We start from the raw sequence: 17,454 nt of genomic DNA on the forward strand, positions 1-17,454 counted from the left end.
GCCAATTGAATTGAATTGAATAGGTTGATGTTTTAGCATTTCCTGAATGTCTACAGGCAAATTTAGCCTGCTGTCTTTGTGTCCCATTGAAACGCTTGAGAAATCGGCTTTAAACTGCACTCTTCTGGAGGTAGTGAAGTGAAAATTTGTGTGGACAATAAGATGCACAATGATGAGATTTATGCCTGATCAGAAGATTTTTCAATTAGCACTGAGCTGCTTCTTTCATGCAAGGAGCTCCAAACTGGTTTCTGTCTCTGTTGGACAGCCTGAGGGGGGCGCTACAACAGCAGATTGTAGGACAGCTAGACTTTTTCTTGAATTAGTATTGCTGTTTTTCTCACAATGTTACATTTTTTCTCGAATGATTACAACTTTATCCTCAACTTATAGTCAGGAGGCTTAGCCAAATAAAGGGGACACGTCGGACAAAAGCACCAAATTTTTTGCACATGCTCTCTATCACCATAAGTTTCAATTTTTGGTAGGAGCCACTTCATCAAGATTGCGGATCGGAGGTGGCACCCATATTAAGTCTATGAGAACCAATACATCTTCCCAGCCACTTAGAAGGTCAATCTTGGTGTCAAAATATACATTTTCTGGGTCAAAGAATAATTTAAAGCTATTTAGAATATCACTAGATGATTATTTGATCAAATAGATATCTTCATTTTCAGACTTCATTTTTAGACTGGTAGGCAACTCACTTCAAGTACTGCAGCATGTAATCCTAACTTGAAAATGTTTGGAATCAATGTTCACGGGAGAGTGCGGATTAGCTGCGATGTACACTGATAAAAAAAATCAAGGTAATGCTTTCATCTCATGTCAGATCTTTTATATACATTTTTCCCCAACAGAAAAAATGTTTGACACCAAGATTGACCTTCTAAGTGGCTTGGAAGATATATTGGTTCTCATAGACTTTATATGGCTGCCATCTCCACAATCTTGATGAAGTGGCTCCTACCAAAAATTGAAACCTATGGTGATAGAGAGCATGTGGAAAAAATTTGGTGCTTTTGTCCGGCGTGTCCCCATTCTTCCAAAATCTGGTGCTAAGCCGCCTGACTATTACTAGTCAGTAAACACACACGTGGGATTTGATTTTTAATATGCAGAAGAAATGTATCAATTAATTATTTATCATTGCTGTGTAAAAGGTACCTGATGTACAGTTAAATAGGTTATGTATGTTGACTCAACTGGGATAAAAAATAAAAAATAAAAATATTAATTTAATATGAATACAGAATGTCAGAGCCTCACTGCATTACATTCCATTATTTTTTTTTATGTTTTTTTTTGTTGCTGCTTCCTGAATTTGGCAGGTTATCTTTTCACAAATGAAGACTTTTCCACATAAAAATTCACCAGAAGGCAGGAAATAAAGTGTTTTCCTTCAGTGGTTTCAGAAGCAATCTAATTATACACTATCTCTGTCTGTACCTGTGAAACCTGGATGCAGCCTGCAGATTTGTGCTCGACTGAGAGCCGTCCTCCTCGTCCCCGTCTGTCTCGCTGTCTTCAGAGTCGTCCTGTTTACGTGACAAGAAAGAAACCAAACACACACAAATCATTCAAACTGTATAGAGTTTCATTAAAATTATCTTTGCATGATAATGATGACGATTTCTCTTTAAAATATAATTAATGTGCTTGCAAAATATATATTTTTTGTTGGATACATGATATGGATTTTTTTCAGCAGATACTGATAGCTGATAATTACCTACTTCTCATATCCCTGTTACCGATAAGATAACTGATAAATTCACATTTGTGTATTTTTTTTTTTAAAGTTCATAACCTATAGTTTATGCACACCTGAGGGTGGAGTGAGCTGTTTGATATTGCATCTAAGTGACATATATATTTTTAGAACAACAAAAACTTGTTTGGACTCATCATTTGTTTAGGGCCTCCTGAAAGTTGAATCATCTGTCAGTCAGTGCATTTACACGCACAGATTAATGGAGCTATGCTAAAAAAAAAAGCTAGTAGGACTTCTGTCCTTGTCCCAGTTAACATGCAACTAAGAAACTTGAATAACTGACAGGAATGTGTCCTCCTCCTCAATGCTGGGTGGCGATATGCGTCGTTTCAGCAGGTTAATATGGCGCCCTTTAAGTTTGACCTCAGTTCGACACTTTGTGCCGTCGCTACTGAACTCCGACATCAGTTATAGTTAGATTAAGGCAATCATTTGTTTTTTTCAAGTTTCATGTAAATGAACTGAGGCTACGGTTAGGGTTAGTACTTTCTCCTTGTCCTTCTTCTCGTTATCGCTCATAATTTCCCCATGCTGCGCGTGACGCCTTTGTTATTGTTCTTCTGCGCGTGCGGGTCAGTTCACACTGGAGTCTGATATCGGCACGTTTGAAAAATTGTGTGAACAGCCAAACAAAACAATAAAAATAGCGGTTCTGAGCACAAACTCCGACTTGAACATTACGACCTGCAGTGTGAACGTAGCCAAAGTCAACCTGAAATTCTCTCATTTTTTAGGTATTTATTTATTTTTGTCTAACAGTGTGACAGGCTATAGATCACAGACTTACATAAGGGTAGTGACGTTCAAGTAATGCGACCGTGGTGTAGTTCTCTATAGCATAACATTAGCTATTTACTTCTGTTGGCTACATTAACCCTTCAAACATAATAAAAGTGGTGTTCATTTGTGAAGATTGTCCTGCTGAACAAAACGTGTAAGCTTGAGAAATGTGTGTTTGCCACAGAGCTCATTTTCAGCACTGATCTGAAATCCAATGCAAAAATCCCATAGGAGAATTCTCATTACACCCCATGGAGTGTTGGCTTACAAAAATATGTCTTTTCGTTTGCTCTCTATACTGTATTGGGTGTGTAGATGCTGCACGTACTAATAGTCCGGCGGCTTAGGACCAAATTTGGGAAGAAAGGGGACACGTCGGACAAAAGCACCAAATTTTTTCCACATGCTCTCTATCACTATAGGTTTCAATTTTTGGTAGGAGCCAATTCATCAAGATTGCAGATCGGAGATGGCAGCCATATAAAATCTATGAGAACCAATATATCTTCTAAGCCACTTAGAAGGTCAATCTTAGTGTCAAAATATACATTTTCTGGGTCAAAGAATAATTTAAAACTACTGCGAATATCACTAGATGATCAAATAGATATGTTCATTTTGGCCATGTATTTACATAATTATTAGATTCCAAACATTTTCAGCTCAGGATTCTCTGCTGCAGCACTTGAAGCGAGTTGCCTACCAGTCTGGGTGAAAATGAACATTTCTATTTGATCAAATAATCATCTAGTGATATTCTCAACAGCTTTGAAAAATTCCTTGACCCAGAAAATGTAGATTTTGACACCAAGATTGACCTTCTGAGTGGCTTGGAAGATGTATTGGTTCTCATAGACTTTATATGGGTGCCATCTCGGATCGGCCATCTTGATGAAGTGGCTCCTACCAAAAATTGAAACCTATGATGATAGAGAGCACGTGGAAAAAATTTGGTGCTTTTGTCCAGCGTGTCCTCTTTATTTAGCTAAACCGCCTGACTATAAGTTTGTATTATTGGACATAATTTATTGGCTATAATTTCATTATCAAATAACACACGATAAAAAAATGTCCCTGAAACTGTCACATGGCTAACTCAGGAGAACAGAACTTTATAAAACCAGAGATATTTATAAACTAAAGTCCCACCTCTTGCTCCGACTCTGTGCCAGACAACTTCTTGTCCTTTCCTTTGGAGCCAGCTCCCCCATTCTTACGCCCAGACCCTGGTTTTCTACCTCTGGGGAGCAAACAATAAAGAACAAAAACGTTATGTGCGTCATTGAGATAAACAGAGACAACCGTGATGCAGAGAATAATGTAGCCAATAATACTCCTGGTGGAAATTACTTTCAGTCGTTTCTATTCAAAGATGCAGTGCCTCCACATGCCTCGCTCCCCAAGCTGAGACTACGTGTCTGAATATTAGGAGCTTATTGCCACTTTAAGCTGAATCACAATCGAATTAGCCACACTATTTAGTGAAAAGAAGTCTTCTTACTCATTTAATTTATGTGTAATTCTCTGCCAGGCACTCTTGCTTTAATTTAGCTGCAGTGCCAGTGTTTGATCCGACAGTCAATACTGCTTTTTCTTCTCTACAATCCTCAATAATGAGTCTGTTGTTTTTCTTCTTTGTTGTCGTTAGGCTACAATCACAAATGGAAACTGATGGGGAAACTTCGCACAAACACACCGCTTTGGTCGGTCTCAATTTACAGTAGCAGCTGTTCCTGTGTCCATATAAGGAGTGTCGTGCTGTTTAGTGACTCATTTTTTCTGTGTAAGTGTGGGTGCATGCCTGTGCTTATTAGAAATGACGGAATAAATTGACGAATCAAGCAACGAGCCACATTAGGGAGTCAAACTCAGCTGCTTGCTACAAAATGTAATCGTATAATCGTTATATTATTAACAGGTGAGTTTCCTGGCGCTGTATAAGGGTGGTTGACGTGAACTCAAATTCAAAGTGATAAAAAGAATTATTCAAAAATATATGTCAAATGACATACAATTATATTCCCTTATATGTGAATAATTCAAAACTGAATGTGTCCATTTCTAATTCTGCATATTATTAACTTTTTGGTGTGGTAGTCCACCGGTGCAACAAAATAAAGAATGTCATTATTTAATTCAGAGAATGTTGGACAGATAAGATAGATAAGCCCAAGGCATATTAGTTATGAATATTTTTTTTTTATCAATTTACATTATTTTCAATGATCAATCAATGTAAATTGATAAAAATATTCAGATCAATACTTAAACTGCGTTGTACCAAAGGACTACCTTAAGACGACCAGTTCCAACACTGCACGGAAATAGTAATATTATGAAAATATTTGAGACAGAAGTGATCTTGTGTCAGTCCACCTGCTCCAGAGATGTCTTCTGTCCTTCCTGATTCTGGAAGGACCCCTCTCAGTAATGGGGTGGTCACATTAATGCCTGTTTTATATCTACATCATGGCGTTGCTCCAGGAGGACACCAGTTTTGCGGACAAAATGTAATGTTTCATAATAACTCTACATAGGGACCTTAACACTTATATCCTCTAGATTCATTAAGTAAACACTCGTATGACATGCATTCAAGTATTTTAATGTATTTAGATTAATTTTTCATTAAATTACAGTTGTTTTAAGATAAGTAATGCTACCTAGTACAGTTGCACCAGTGGACAAATGTCATGTTCAAAACAGAATATTTGCATAGTTGAAGAACGATACTCATTGTTTGCAGATGGATTAGATGTAGATGAAATGAACTGCATATTAAAACATTAATTTTTTTTTTTTTTTTTTTTTTAATTATCTTTTTTATTGATTCCACATATCAACATTCCAACGACATTTTACATGTGCTGTACAATTTTCCAACATTAGTAGAATATTCGCATACTTCTCCACCACGGAGCAGAGACATAGTTTGACACAAATTATCAAGTAAAGTTATAGTAGAAGTTAAATGAAACCTTTTTCCACTACACTCCTTGTTTTCATACCTCTCTTGCATCGTCCCTTTTTCTCCCGTTGGAGGGTAAACATATCAAATAAACATATGAACAATGAACAAGTTTGTAGCCTGAACCAAGGGGGTCAATAATCTACAATACACAGTGCCCTTACTGTACAAAGTCTGCTCTCAATGGAGACACAAAATCAACCCAGTTTTTCCAGTATATTATAAAAGTATCTGTTTTTAGTCTAGTTAAGAAAAAAATAATTTTAATGAAATATTAGGAATATTTGTCACTGGGAACACAAAAATTGAGCGTCACGTCAACCACCCATAAACATGTTGGTGTGTGCGTGCGTGCGGGAGAGAGCGCGTGTCGTACCTGCGTGGGACTTTTTCTCCTCCCCCCTCAGTGTGGTTCTCCTCCCCCTCGCCCTGCATGTCCGGCACCGTGGCCACCAGGTCCTTCAGGAAATCAAACTGCTGCTCCAGCTCGATGCACTGCTTTCTGTGGACAGTTGCATGCAATGGGATCCGTTCACTTTAACAACATATAAGATGCGAGTCACACAGTTAAGATTCTCCTGGCGGCTGCGTGTTTCTCCTGTTTTCACATTACAAGTTATTTGGCCACGTGTTCCACATCCACTAAGCATCACTATCAAAGTATCACATCGCTTACTCACACAATTTAGCATACAGTACAGTAGGTGCTTAAAGGCCCCGACACTCCAAGCCGACAGTCGGCCAATGTTGGCCCGTCAGTGAGCGTCTGGGTCCCGCACCGTTGGCCCTTTCATTACGTTGAATTGGCATTGGACCCGGTTGATGAGAGAATTCACCCTGATTGGCTGTTCGGCTCAAGCCAATAAATGCATGAGGAGAGAAACGGAAGTGAGGAAAGCAAGAAAACGACTTGAGTCAAGAGGGCACAAACAGAATGCTCTTCTCATTTTTCATCTTCATCTGAGCCTCCAATAGGGCTGGGCGATATATATCGATTTTTTTTTAAAATGTGATATGGAATTAGACCACATCGCATATATAGATATAGTTTTTTCTAATTAACTTTTAATTTTGTAATTTATATATTTTTTCTTTTATATATAAATGCTGCCCTTAATAGGGTTTGTCATATTTTAGTTCTTTTGTAATGTTCGTAACTCTTTGCTCATTTTTTTTCTCCAGAAAATGATTGATTTTATAGGCTATTTTTAGTTAAGATATGTTTTTATTTAAATGTGCACTTTACGGAGTTTTGATTTTTTTTTTTTTTTTTTTTTTTAAAAGGTACTCCTGTTGTTATACAGTATTCATGTTTACTTAAATAAACGGTTTCAATAAAACTACTTGTAACATGCCATATTTAGCTTTGACTTTGACTGAACATTTGCACTCACTTTGCGATAAAAATAACGGGATATATATCGTATATGGATATTCTGCTTAAATATATCGGAATATGACGTTTTGTCCATTTCGCCCAGCCCTAACTTCCAATCTACAAATCTACTTACGACAACGTGGCCACTGAACACCAACTGATCAGGGTCAAAAGGAGGCAAATGCTGCTTTGTATAATATATACACTCACCGGCCACTTTATTAGGTACACCTGTTCAGCTGCTAAACACAAATATCAAACAGCCAATCACGTGGCAGAAACTCAATGCATTTAGGCATGTAGACATGGTGAAGACGAGCTGCTGAAGTTCAAAGTAGGGGTGTGCCATATCGTATCGTTCACGATAATATCGGTATATTTTTTTTATGGTTAAAAAAAATGCATATCATGATATTGGCAACGTTCACAAAAAGCTACTTACTCCCTGTCGCTAAACACATGCAGCTTTCAAAATAAGAGCGCAGTGTGTTAAGAGAATCCACCACAGAATTTACAAGAAGACTGTCAAAATAAGATGCCTTAAATAAAACATACAATTACCTTTATTTTCCTTGACAAAATTTCATTAAAATATGCCCCCGGAACCCCTAAATGGTTATTTTTATTATTTGCTCATACTCCAGAGTCAAGAGTAATTTTTTTTGTATTTGGCAACTGTTGAGATTTGCACTTCAAACTACATTTTAGATTTTTAATTATTTATACAGACTACAAAAAAAATCATATTTTCTATCTTTTTAAGTATTTCCTAATATCGTGAAGAATATCGTTATCGCAAAAATAGTCTGCAATATCATGATATTCTTTTAGGGCCATATCGCCCACCCCCAGTTCAAAGTGAGCATCAGAATGGGAAAGAAAGGTGATTTAAGGGTCTTTAAACATGGCATGGTTGTAGAAGCCAGACGTACAGGAACTGATGATCTACTGGGATTTTCAAACAAAACCATCTCTAGGGTTTACTGAGAATGGTCCGAAAAAAGAGAAAATATTCAGTGAGCCAAAATGCCTTGTTGATGACAGAGGTTCCTGCCCCTCAATACCGATTCAGCATGATTTAAACACCACAGCCTCCCTGAGTAGTGTTGCTGACCACGTCCATCCCTTGATGACGACAGTGTACTATTTTCTGATGGGCACTTCCAGCAGGATAACGCACCATGTCACAAAGCGCAAATCATCTCAAACTGGTTTCTTGAACATGACAATGAGTTCAGATGAGCACCTTGTTGAATACAGTACAGGCCAAAAGTTTGGACACACCCATCTCATTCAATGCGTTTTTCTTTATTTTCATGACTATTTACATTGTAGATTCTCACTGAAGGCATCAAAACTATTAATGAACACATGTGGAATTATGTACTTAACAAAAAAAGTGTGAAATAACTGAAAACATGTCTTGTATTTTAGATTCCTCAAAGTAGCCACCCTTTGCTTACTAGAATATAAGACATGTTTTCAGTTATTTCACACTTTTTTGTTAAGTACATAATTCCACATGTGTTCATTAATAGTTTTGATGAATTTACAATGTCAATAGTCATGAAAATAAAGGAAACGCATTGAATGAGAAGGTGTGTCCAAACTTTTGGCCTGTACTGTATATGCCACTAAAAATTAAAGCAGTTCTGAAGGTAAAATCGGCTCCAACCCGGTAATAGCAAGGTGTACCTAATAAAGTGGCTGGTGAGTGTATATCATAACAAGTTTGTCCGTTCCACATTCCCTATTTGCATGACAAACAGACCACTGTCTCCTGCTGGCTGTAGTCTCTGTGTTGTGTTCAAGTCAACTTTTTGGCCCCAGACAACAGGAGGTGGAGCAACGGTTGTCGCTGCTAGTTCTCTGATGTTAATTTGGTGCGTCTGGGCTTTAAAACTGTCCATATCCAGAGGAATATAAGACAGGACATCTTACCTGCTATATGTATCCAAAGTCAAATTAAAATATAAAATAAACAAGTCAATCAAGGGTGCATTTATAAGATGATTTATGAGAAGTGGACAACAGTTGATCCCTGACCAGCTTTAGTATAATTCTGCCAACTTAAATGTGCTCAGTGGATGTGCAACATTAGGTTTGTCAGCAGCCATCGCGAGCTCCGACCTTATAAGGGAATGAGAGGCTGCACCTGCACTGGTCATCAGTTTGTAAAGTCAGTTTCATCATAAGCGCTTTGGATCTTGATCCATATTGATCTCCCTGCTGATGTTTCATAAGAATAATTACAATTTTACCATGATGATTTGCAGAAACATGTGATGCTACAAGTACCCACAGCTGTGTGTAATGACAGCTGCTATGATGCAGTATTGCCAGCACAAATATCAATATGCAAACAGAAGTTTGAGGGCGTTTCTACTTCCATCTATAGCTAACTTCGGGTGTGCGAATGAGGCTCATGCACATGCAGCCAGTTCCACATTGATGAAGATGTATAAAACGGAATCAGGCGCACGTGGCTGACGAAGAGAAGGCATATACATATTTCTGTCATGAATATACATAGAGTTTTATGCTTATATTGCCAGGTTCTTCCTCAAGACACACAAAAACACAGAAACTTACAGATGTGATGTTGTCATTGTCTTTGCATTCCTCGACTGGGTGACTTGACAGGCCTTTGTAAGCAATGATTCCAAAAAAAGCTCCAGGGCTCTCGCTGATGTCTCAGTTAAGGAGTGTTACGATGCAGAGTCTGACACACACACACACACACACACACACACACACACACACACACACACACACACACACACACACACACACACACACACACACACACACACACACACACACACACACACGCACAATCACACACGCACAATCACACACACGTTTTTCTCTTTAATCTCTTCTAATTGAAATAGAGCCAGGTTAGGGCTGGCTAACGATTTTCAAATCTGTCATTACATTTTATGTATTAATTATTAGTCTTCAAAATGTAAAATGCCCATCACAAGTTCCCAGGGCCAGGAAAGGTTTTACTGACTTAAAAGATGAATCTAGTAGTGATTGTTTCAGCTTGCAGTCAGACTATTAGTTTGAGGTCCTTTGACTACTTAAAGGGCCTTTAGATTAGATTAGATTAGATTAGACTTTATTAATCCCACAGCGGGGAAATTTCTTTGTTACAGCCGCAGAAAATCACACAATTTTAAGATAAGATAAAAAACAATCTAAGAAAAGACATTTAACAATATACAAAATAATAATAATATACTATATACAACTTAGTGCAAATTAAGTGGAGAAATGTGCAGAGTGCAGATTATATGCAAAAATGTTCAGATTGTGCAGGTGTTGTACAGTCTTACGGCAGCTGGAATGAATGACCTGCGGAAGCGTTCCTCCTTACACCGTGGGTGTAAAAGACTGATAAATTCAATATTATCCCATGCATTCAAAACACACACACACACACACACACACACACACACACACTGTACGTTTTTCTCTTTAATCTCTTCTAATTGAAATAAAGCCAGGTTAGGGCTGGCTAACGATTTTCAAATCTGTCATTACATTTTATGTATTAATTATTAGTCTTCAAAATGTAAAATGCCCAACACAAGTTCCCAGTGCCAGGAAAGGTTTTACTGACTTGAAAGATGAATCTAGTAGTGATTGTTTCAGCTTGCAGTCAGACTATTACCAGAGCAGGGGCGTCCCTCTCTACCTTTAAAAAACTCCTGAAGACCCAGCTCTTCAGAGAGCATCTCCTTCCTAGCACCACATGATAATTCTACTCCTCAAAGAATTGTCACTAGCACTTATTGATGCACTAATTATTATTGCACTATACCTTGATTGTTTGTTTTTTACTCTTCCTGTAAGTCGCTTTGGATAAAAGCGTGTGCTAAATGTAAATGTATTAGTTTGAGGTCCTTTGACTACATAAAGGGCCTTTATTAGATAAATGCAATATTATCCCATGCATTCAAAACACACACACACACACACACACACACACACACAGAGATGATGGAAACCTTGGAGCTTGCACAGTGGAGATATTTGTCAGGAAGGATACAAATAATAACAGGCACTGCTGCAGCCACTTTGCCTATTTCTTCATCTGTCTGCATGATCTTCTTAATCCTTGCCTGTCAGGAGAGAAGGTTAAATATGTGTGAATACACTGACACATAACTTTAATGAAAACAGACTCTAGCTTTATGTGTATCAACCCACCGCTTGTTGACCAAGTTAACTTGTTGCCAAAATACAGTAAAATACATTCTGTATCATAAGATCACTTTCATAGCATACTTGCTCTCAACCATTCCCTACCATCATACTGATCAGATTTTGCTACAGTTTATGCACCAAAGTTCTCTAAGTATGCACACATAAACAGCAGATTTGCTGTTATTTATAACATTCAGTTTCACTTAGCTTGACATGCTAAAAACAACGATAATTGGTAGGCTCGCTAGCTAGCTTAGGTCGCACGCTATAAATGAAACAGTTACCACAGTTAGGCAAAGAAAGTTAGTAAATCAAATTAAGCCAACAACGTTGGTTACGTGCTACTATAGCAATTTACTGTTTGTGATAAAAAGCCTTCTTTTGAGTTGGATTATGAGCTCTCTAGACAACAAAACAGGCCAAATCCCATCCAAGCTAGCTAGCTAGCCAAGTTAGCTTTCCATCACACAGTTTGCTAATGTGAACAAAGTTTACACTCACCGGGGGGAATCTGGCGTTGTATTTCTTCTTTTTGCTGGGCATATTCAAATTACTTGGATGGCTAGCCTCAAAATAAAATGTGATATATATTATCTGGAATATTATTCTATATCATAAATCACATCCGCCGCGCACACACTAGATAGCGATAGCTGCCCTGCTAGCTCGTTAGCTCGTTAGCACGTCGTCACTGGTTCCGTGGTGCCTGGAGGTCAGCCGTGGCTCCGCAGGGTCAAAGCGCCCGTCGATTTGGAGCAACTTTGTACGGGAACATAATGACAACATTTTTGAGCTAATAATTTAAGCCTGTAACACCTAATAACTACACTAAACCAGTGGTGGAAGAAGTATTCAGATTCCTTACTTAAGTAAAAGTACCAATACCACACTGTGAAATTACTCCACTACAAGTAAAAGTCCTGCATTCAAAACTTACTTTAGTTAAAGTACAAAAGTATCAGCATCAAAATGAACTTAAAGTATCAAAAGTAAAAGTACTCGTTATGCAGAATGACCCCACTCAGATTGTTAAATATATTCTCAATATATGATTTGATGATTATTATTGATGCATTTATGTAAGCAGCATTTTATTTTCTCAAGGTAGGGCTCATTTTAACTATTTAATATGCTTTTATGAGGTCTAATTTAGAAAATGTCACTTTAAACTTTAAACCGATCATGTTTTTCATGTTAAATCCAGATCTGAAAAGTAACTAAAGCTGCTGGCTATATGTAGTGGAGTAAAAAGTACAACATTTGCCTCTAAATGTAGTGGAGTAGAAGTATACATTTACATAAAATGGAAATACTCAAGTAAAGTACAAGTACCTCAAAATTTTACTTAAGTACAGTACTTGAGTAAATGTACTTAGTTACATTCCACCACTGCACTAAACTAACAAATCAATGCGTGTTTAGATATGTGCGGATACACACACTGTGAGGAGCATGTTATATTGTCTTTTAAGAGTTGTTGGGCGTAAATGCATTACTTTTTGTTTCCGTTTGAAAGTGTGCAGACGGTGGAGTTTAAGAAAACTGTCAACACATTTTATTGCATGGTGTCATGTATGGAGGACAAATATTTAATGGTAAAGTCAGAGTCACATGTACATATGACATATATACATGTATATATGCGGGAAACACAAAAAACTTCACCAAAAGTGTAACATATGACATTTATTGATCATTTCACTCCAAAAGGATGTAACAAAGGATGGCTATTGGCATAGTAATAACACTGTGTGTAAATTATGTAACTTAAGAGAAATAAATGACTTAGGCATTTTTTTTAAACATGCCTTTGTGACTTAAGCAAGATATGGTAACACTTTATTCTGAAGGTGTCTACATAAGAGTCACACAAGCCTGTCAGAAACATGACATGACAAGTATCATGAGCATTAATGTTACTTCAAAGTGTCATTAATGTTCATGACACATCCCATGTCATGTTTATGACACACTCATGTCACTCTTATGTAGACACCTTCAAAATAAAGTGTTACCATATCTTGCTTAAGTCACAAAGGCATGTTCAAAAAATTGCCTAAGTCACATTTTATTTCGACTTAGGCATAATAAATCCCCTTAAGTTACACACTTGACATAGGCCATTATCTTAAAGGGTAAAATCACATGATCTGATCAACTGAGGATGTAGGTGATTTTACCATAGGTGGCTAGCTTCATGAGGAGATGATTTTGGCAAAAAAAAACAATTTTGACAAAAAATGACTTGAAATGGCGATTATTTTAACAGTGTGACAATATATAAAACACAATGGATCCCCGCAAAATTGAGTCCAAGCACAGTGGCAAAAATATTCTTTCTTAATAAAAATTAAGTCATCATCATCATCATTACCCCTTTATTCATTAAAAAAAATCACTGTCTAATCTTTGGAAAACACTTCAACAATTTTAACATGAACATCTCATGTCCTATTGGATTTATTCAAACATTGATTGAAATCATACTGACGCGTTGTTGTTTTTTTTATATTAATAGACTTTTACCATTACCCATACTTCAATCAAATCAAATTAAATTTTTCTTGGCAGTGATTATTCCCATGCTGACACTGTTACAAGACAGACAAGAGGTCATCACTAATAATTGAAATGACAATAAAGGTTTTGACCAGCAGGAGGTTTGTGAGCACATGAAGCCTCGAGAAATGAACCCTTTTTTTTTAAACACTTGGATGAAGTCACTCTGGGCCTTGAATGTAAGACGTACGAAGCTGAAAGAAAGAGACTTCTAGAGGATGGGAAACACAGTAACACCCTGGAAAGTCTTCTTGGGGAAAAATCATGCAAAGAAAACAAGCCACTATTTAATTACCTGAGGGAAACAGGACTTATAGAGAGAATTTAGTTATGTATTTAATTATTTATATTTGTATTGTAAAATGTTATTAGTTACACTATTGTTCCCCCTTTTCCCGTTAAATCATTTATTTATCTTCATTTTATTTTTATTATTATTTTCATCAGTATTATTTTCTCTTTATTTTCCTGTCAATCTACTGCGCCACCACTCCAGTAGTCCACTAGATGGCGGTAATGCACCTGTACGTTGGTCTGCCAACCGCCAATAAAACTCAAAAGAAGAAGAAATTCCTTTTTGTTACAGTATCTTAGGAGAACAAGATTAATAGAGAGGATATAATTTATGTACTTTCTCCTTTTTAAAAAAAAAAAATTAATTAATTAATTAATTTTTATTATTATTATTTTATTATTATTTTATTATTTACTCAGGAATGTGTAAAGTCCCGGTCCACACTCCATATCAGTAGGTGGCGGTAATACACCAAAAAGTTGTTTGTCAACCGCCATAAAACAACACAAAGAAGAAGAAGACCGCAGTCACTCGGGGCCAAACTCCCATATCTGCGGGTAGGTTTACGCCTCACCTTCCATAGTTTGCTGAAATTAATATGAATAAGTACGTCATGCATTCCAGAACGCTGGATGCGATAAACAGCTTCCTGTAAATAACTATCACCAAATGTGTCAGCAAGACGCACGTTGACGTTTGGTACAATGGCTAGCTATGCAGCTAACGTTAGCTACAATAACGTCAGACTGAAGCCTAGCAATTACAAATATTGTATCCGTGTTTACTTACATGTACGCTGTAAACGACACACAAACGAAGCAGTTAACTTATTTTATAAAATTATCGCTGGTGCACACACGTTAAGCTATTGAGGAAGCGTTGCTAATGTAGCCGGCTAGCACATTAGCATAATTTGTAAACATGCGCAACAATCCAACTATCCACTTTTACCTGGATTTGCAAATAATGTAAGCCGAATGTAACAACTTCCTTCTCTCAACAGGATCAGATCCAGGACTTGTTTAACAGCCTCAGCCTCGTTATGATGTTGGAGGAGGAAGGGGCCCCTGGAGATGGCGAGGTGGAGACCCCCTTTGCTGCAGAGACCTATGCCGCTGAGGCCATGGCTGCAGACATGGACCCCTGGATTGTGTTTGACTCGAGAAAAACTCCCAGATCCGAGTTTGATGGCTGGCTGGAGAGCAACGGGCCCTCTAAAGTAAACCGATTTGGTGATGAGGAAGGTGGTGTTAGCCCCGTGGGGTGGATTGCAGTGCTGGGTCTGAACCACTGCCCCAGCACTGGGGATGTTTTGGGTCTCCAAGAGAGCTGGGAGAAACTTTTGGCCAGTGGCCGGCCTGCCAGCTTCCAGACAGTAAAGGAGCTGGCTCTGAACCATGGAGTGCTCACGGGCAAGTGGCTGATGCACTTGGACGGCGGTTTCAAGTTGGACCATGCCTGGGAGTGTGTGGCCAGAGCAGCCCTGGATGGCAAGATCTCCCTAGTTAAAGTCAGTCCCCTTAATCCAAAGGGAGAGGGCAAGCAGGTTATTTGTGCCTATAACCAGAACTTCACTGACGAGAGCGAGGTTATAAGGCTGGACTCTGTCATACGTGCCACAGGGGTCAAATGCCCGCTCAGCTACAAGCCGGATGTCTACACATACCTGGGAATCTACAGAAACAACCGCTGGAAAATTTGTCCAACCATATACGAGAGCAAATTTGACCTGGAGTGTGTGCCCCGGCGTTCCCACATAATCAACAAAGTCACCAATCTTGAAGTAACATAAGCCTTTCTGAACAAGTGGATTACTTTCAGAACGGGTAAATGAAGAGGCACTTGGTGATCCAGTGAGCTGGGTTGTGCAGGACAACTCACTGACAAATGTGAGTTTTGAAAGCTAGTAGTTGAAGTTCTTCCTTTTGACAAAAAAAGCACTAAATCTCATTTTTTTGTTCTCATGCTGTACTATTTCCTAAGTGACCTGAACTATTGTCACATTTTTTAAATTGATTATATTGTGTTTGAGTTAGTTTTTGTATACTTTGTTCGGTTTGTACACAGTAACACTTACCTGATGGACAGTGTTGCTGAAGAAATCCTCTATTTGTATGCACAGGGGAAAATTTGCATCCAACGAAGAATTTCTTTTTTTACAATCTACATTTGTCTTTTTTTTTTCCTTTTATCTTTTTTGGTATGTACTGAACCCTGATAACAGCGTTGCCAAATAAAAAAAATCTACTTTTGAAGACCATCTTAATATGTTGTGGTTTTTATTGCCAAGAAAAGTGTTTTGGAATTTTGACAGAATGAATCACTCATTACAACAAAAAGGCATATAGTATAATCTGCATACATTATACCAGTATAAAACAGCATCATTTAATCTCAAAGCATCTTTTACTACAGAGTAATGCATGTTGACAGACAGGTCTGAAACATTTCAGTTAAATGCAGCCATTATTCATGAAATAACTGATTAGAGACCAGAGGAAATTATATTGGCAGACACAAACAAGATGTGATACAACTCCATGAGTGTGAGCTTCTCTGCTATAAGCATGTACTTATTAATGTTGCTGTTAATTATTTATATTTAGACCTTCATTTGGTTTGTAACACATTACTACATTTTGTTGAGACTCAACAAAGGCACCTGTATAAGAAAGTTCACTGCTGACCTTCAGAAGACATTCAATTCCAAAGTAATAACTGGGTATATTTACTTACTTGGACAATGAGCAGAATTTGCATAGACTTTCCTCCATATCTGATACAATGCCTACTGCCTTGTTTCAAATAAAAAAAGGCAGACAAAACGTACACATTTCAGGTTGCTAATCATCACACGATCACTGACCAAAGCTTCCAAAATTGTCACAATAACAGTACAAGAACATGCTTAACAAGTTCCAGAGAAAACATTTGAACTGATGCCTTTAGAAGTGCATCTGATCTCTATAAACTTATCTGCATTATGTTGCAGAATGTGTCGGCAAAGAGACGAGATTTTGATGTGAGAAGCATTCTGGTTTCCACTTGAAGTCTGAGTAGTGACCAATCACGTTTGAGCGGGCTTTGGTTAAATGCAGGTAAAAAGTCAGCGTGGAAGGCAAAACAGGCAGAACGCGTTGGTCGAAATGCAATCTCCAAAGCCATCTGCTATCTTGATCTGCATTCTTTATCTGCATTCTTATGCAGATATCTCTTTACAGCAGGGGTTTTCGTGATTCTTTTAATTGGTTTTATGCCCTGACAACTGTCATTAATAGTTTTATATTGGTCACATCGCAGATCCTGCTTTTGATTATCAATAATTGAAATTGAAAGATCATTTGGATCAAGTTTCAATTTAGATCTGAAACCACACCAGTTTATAGAGATAAGTCGTCTCTCAACTCCATTATTTCGTCTCATGTTGCTATCTGCTGGCTGCACCTAAATCCCAGAAATATTGGTCATTGCCACCACAGACT

General features: G+C 37.8%; 2 protein-coding genes across 2 annotated transcripts in view; one reads left to right on the forward strand and one right to left on the reverse strand.

The window, feature by feature from the left end:
* Positions 1 to 11,868, reverse strand: part of drap1 (DR1-associated protein 1 (negative cofactor 2 alpha)) — a 15,586-nt gene extending 3,718 nt beyond the window's left edge. Inside the window, exons 1-6 of the mRNA XM_059355195.1 lie at positions 11,620 to 11,868; positions 10,961 to 11,033; positions 9,496 to 9,589; positions 5,902 to 6,027; positions 3,707 to 3,797; positions 1,453 to 1,541 (exon numbers count right to left, since the gene is read on the reverse strand). Coding sequence (XP_059211178.1) covers positions 1,453 to 1,541; positions 3,707 to 3,797; positions 5,902 to 6,027; positions 9,496 to 9,589; positions 10,961 to 11,033; positions 11,620 to 11,661 — 515 coding nt within the window. The 5' untranslated portion in view covers positions 11,662 to 11,868. The remainder of the gene's footprint in view (positions 1 to 1,452; positions 1,542 to 3,706; positions 3,798 to 5,901; positions 6,028 to 9,495; positions 9,590 to 10,960; positions 11,034 to 11,619) is intronic.
* Positions 11,869 to 14,477: 2,609 nt separating this feature from the next.
* c17h11orf68 (chromosome 17 C11orf68 homolog) lies at positions 14,478 to 16,238 on the forward strand. The gene is made up of 2 exons (XM_059355194.1): positions 14,478 to 14,529; positions 14,976 to 16,238. The coding sequence occupies exon 2, from the start codon at positions 15,015 to 15,017 to the stop codon at positions 15,762 to 15,764; it is 750 nt and encodes a 249-aa protein (XP_059211177.1). The 5' UTR covers positions 14,478 to 14,529; positions 14,976 to 15,014; the 3' UTR covers positions 15,765 to 16,238.
* The last annotated feature ends 1,216 nt before the right edge of the window (positions 16,239 to 17,454 follow it).

This window comes from Centropristis striata, chromosome 17 (assembly GCF_030273125.1).
Source record: "Centropristis striata isolate RG_2023a ecotype Rhode Island chromosome 17, C.striata_1.0, whole genome shotgun sequence".
Classification (NCBI taxonomy): domain Eukaryota; kingdom Metazoa; phylum Chordata; class Actinopteri; order Perciformes; family Serranidae; genus Centropristis; species Centropristis striata.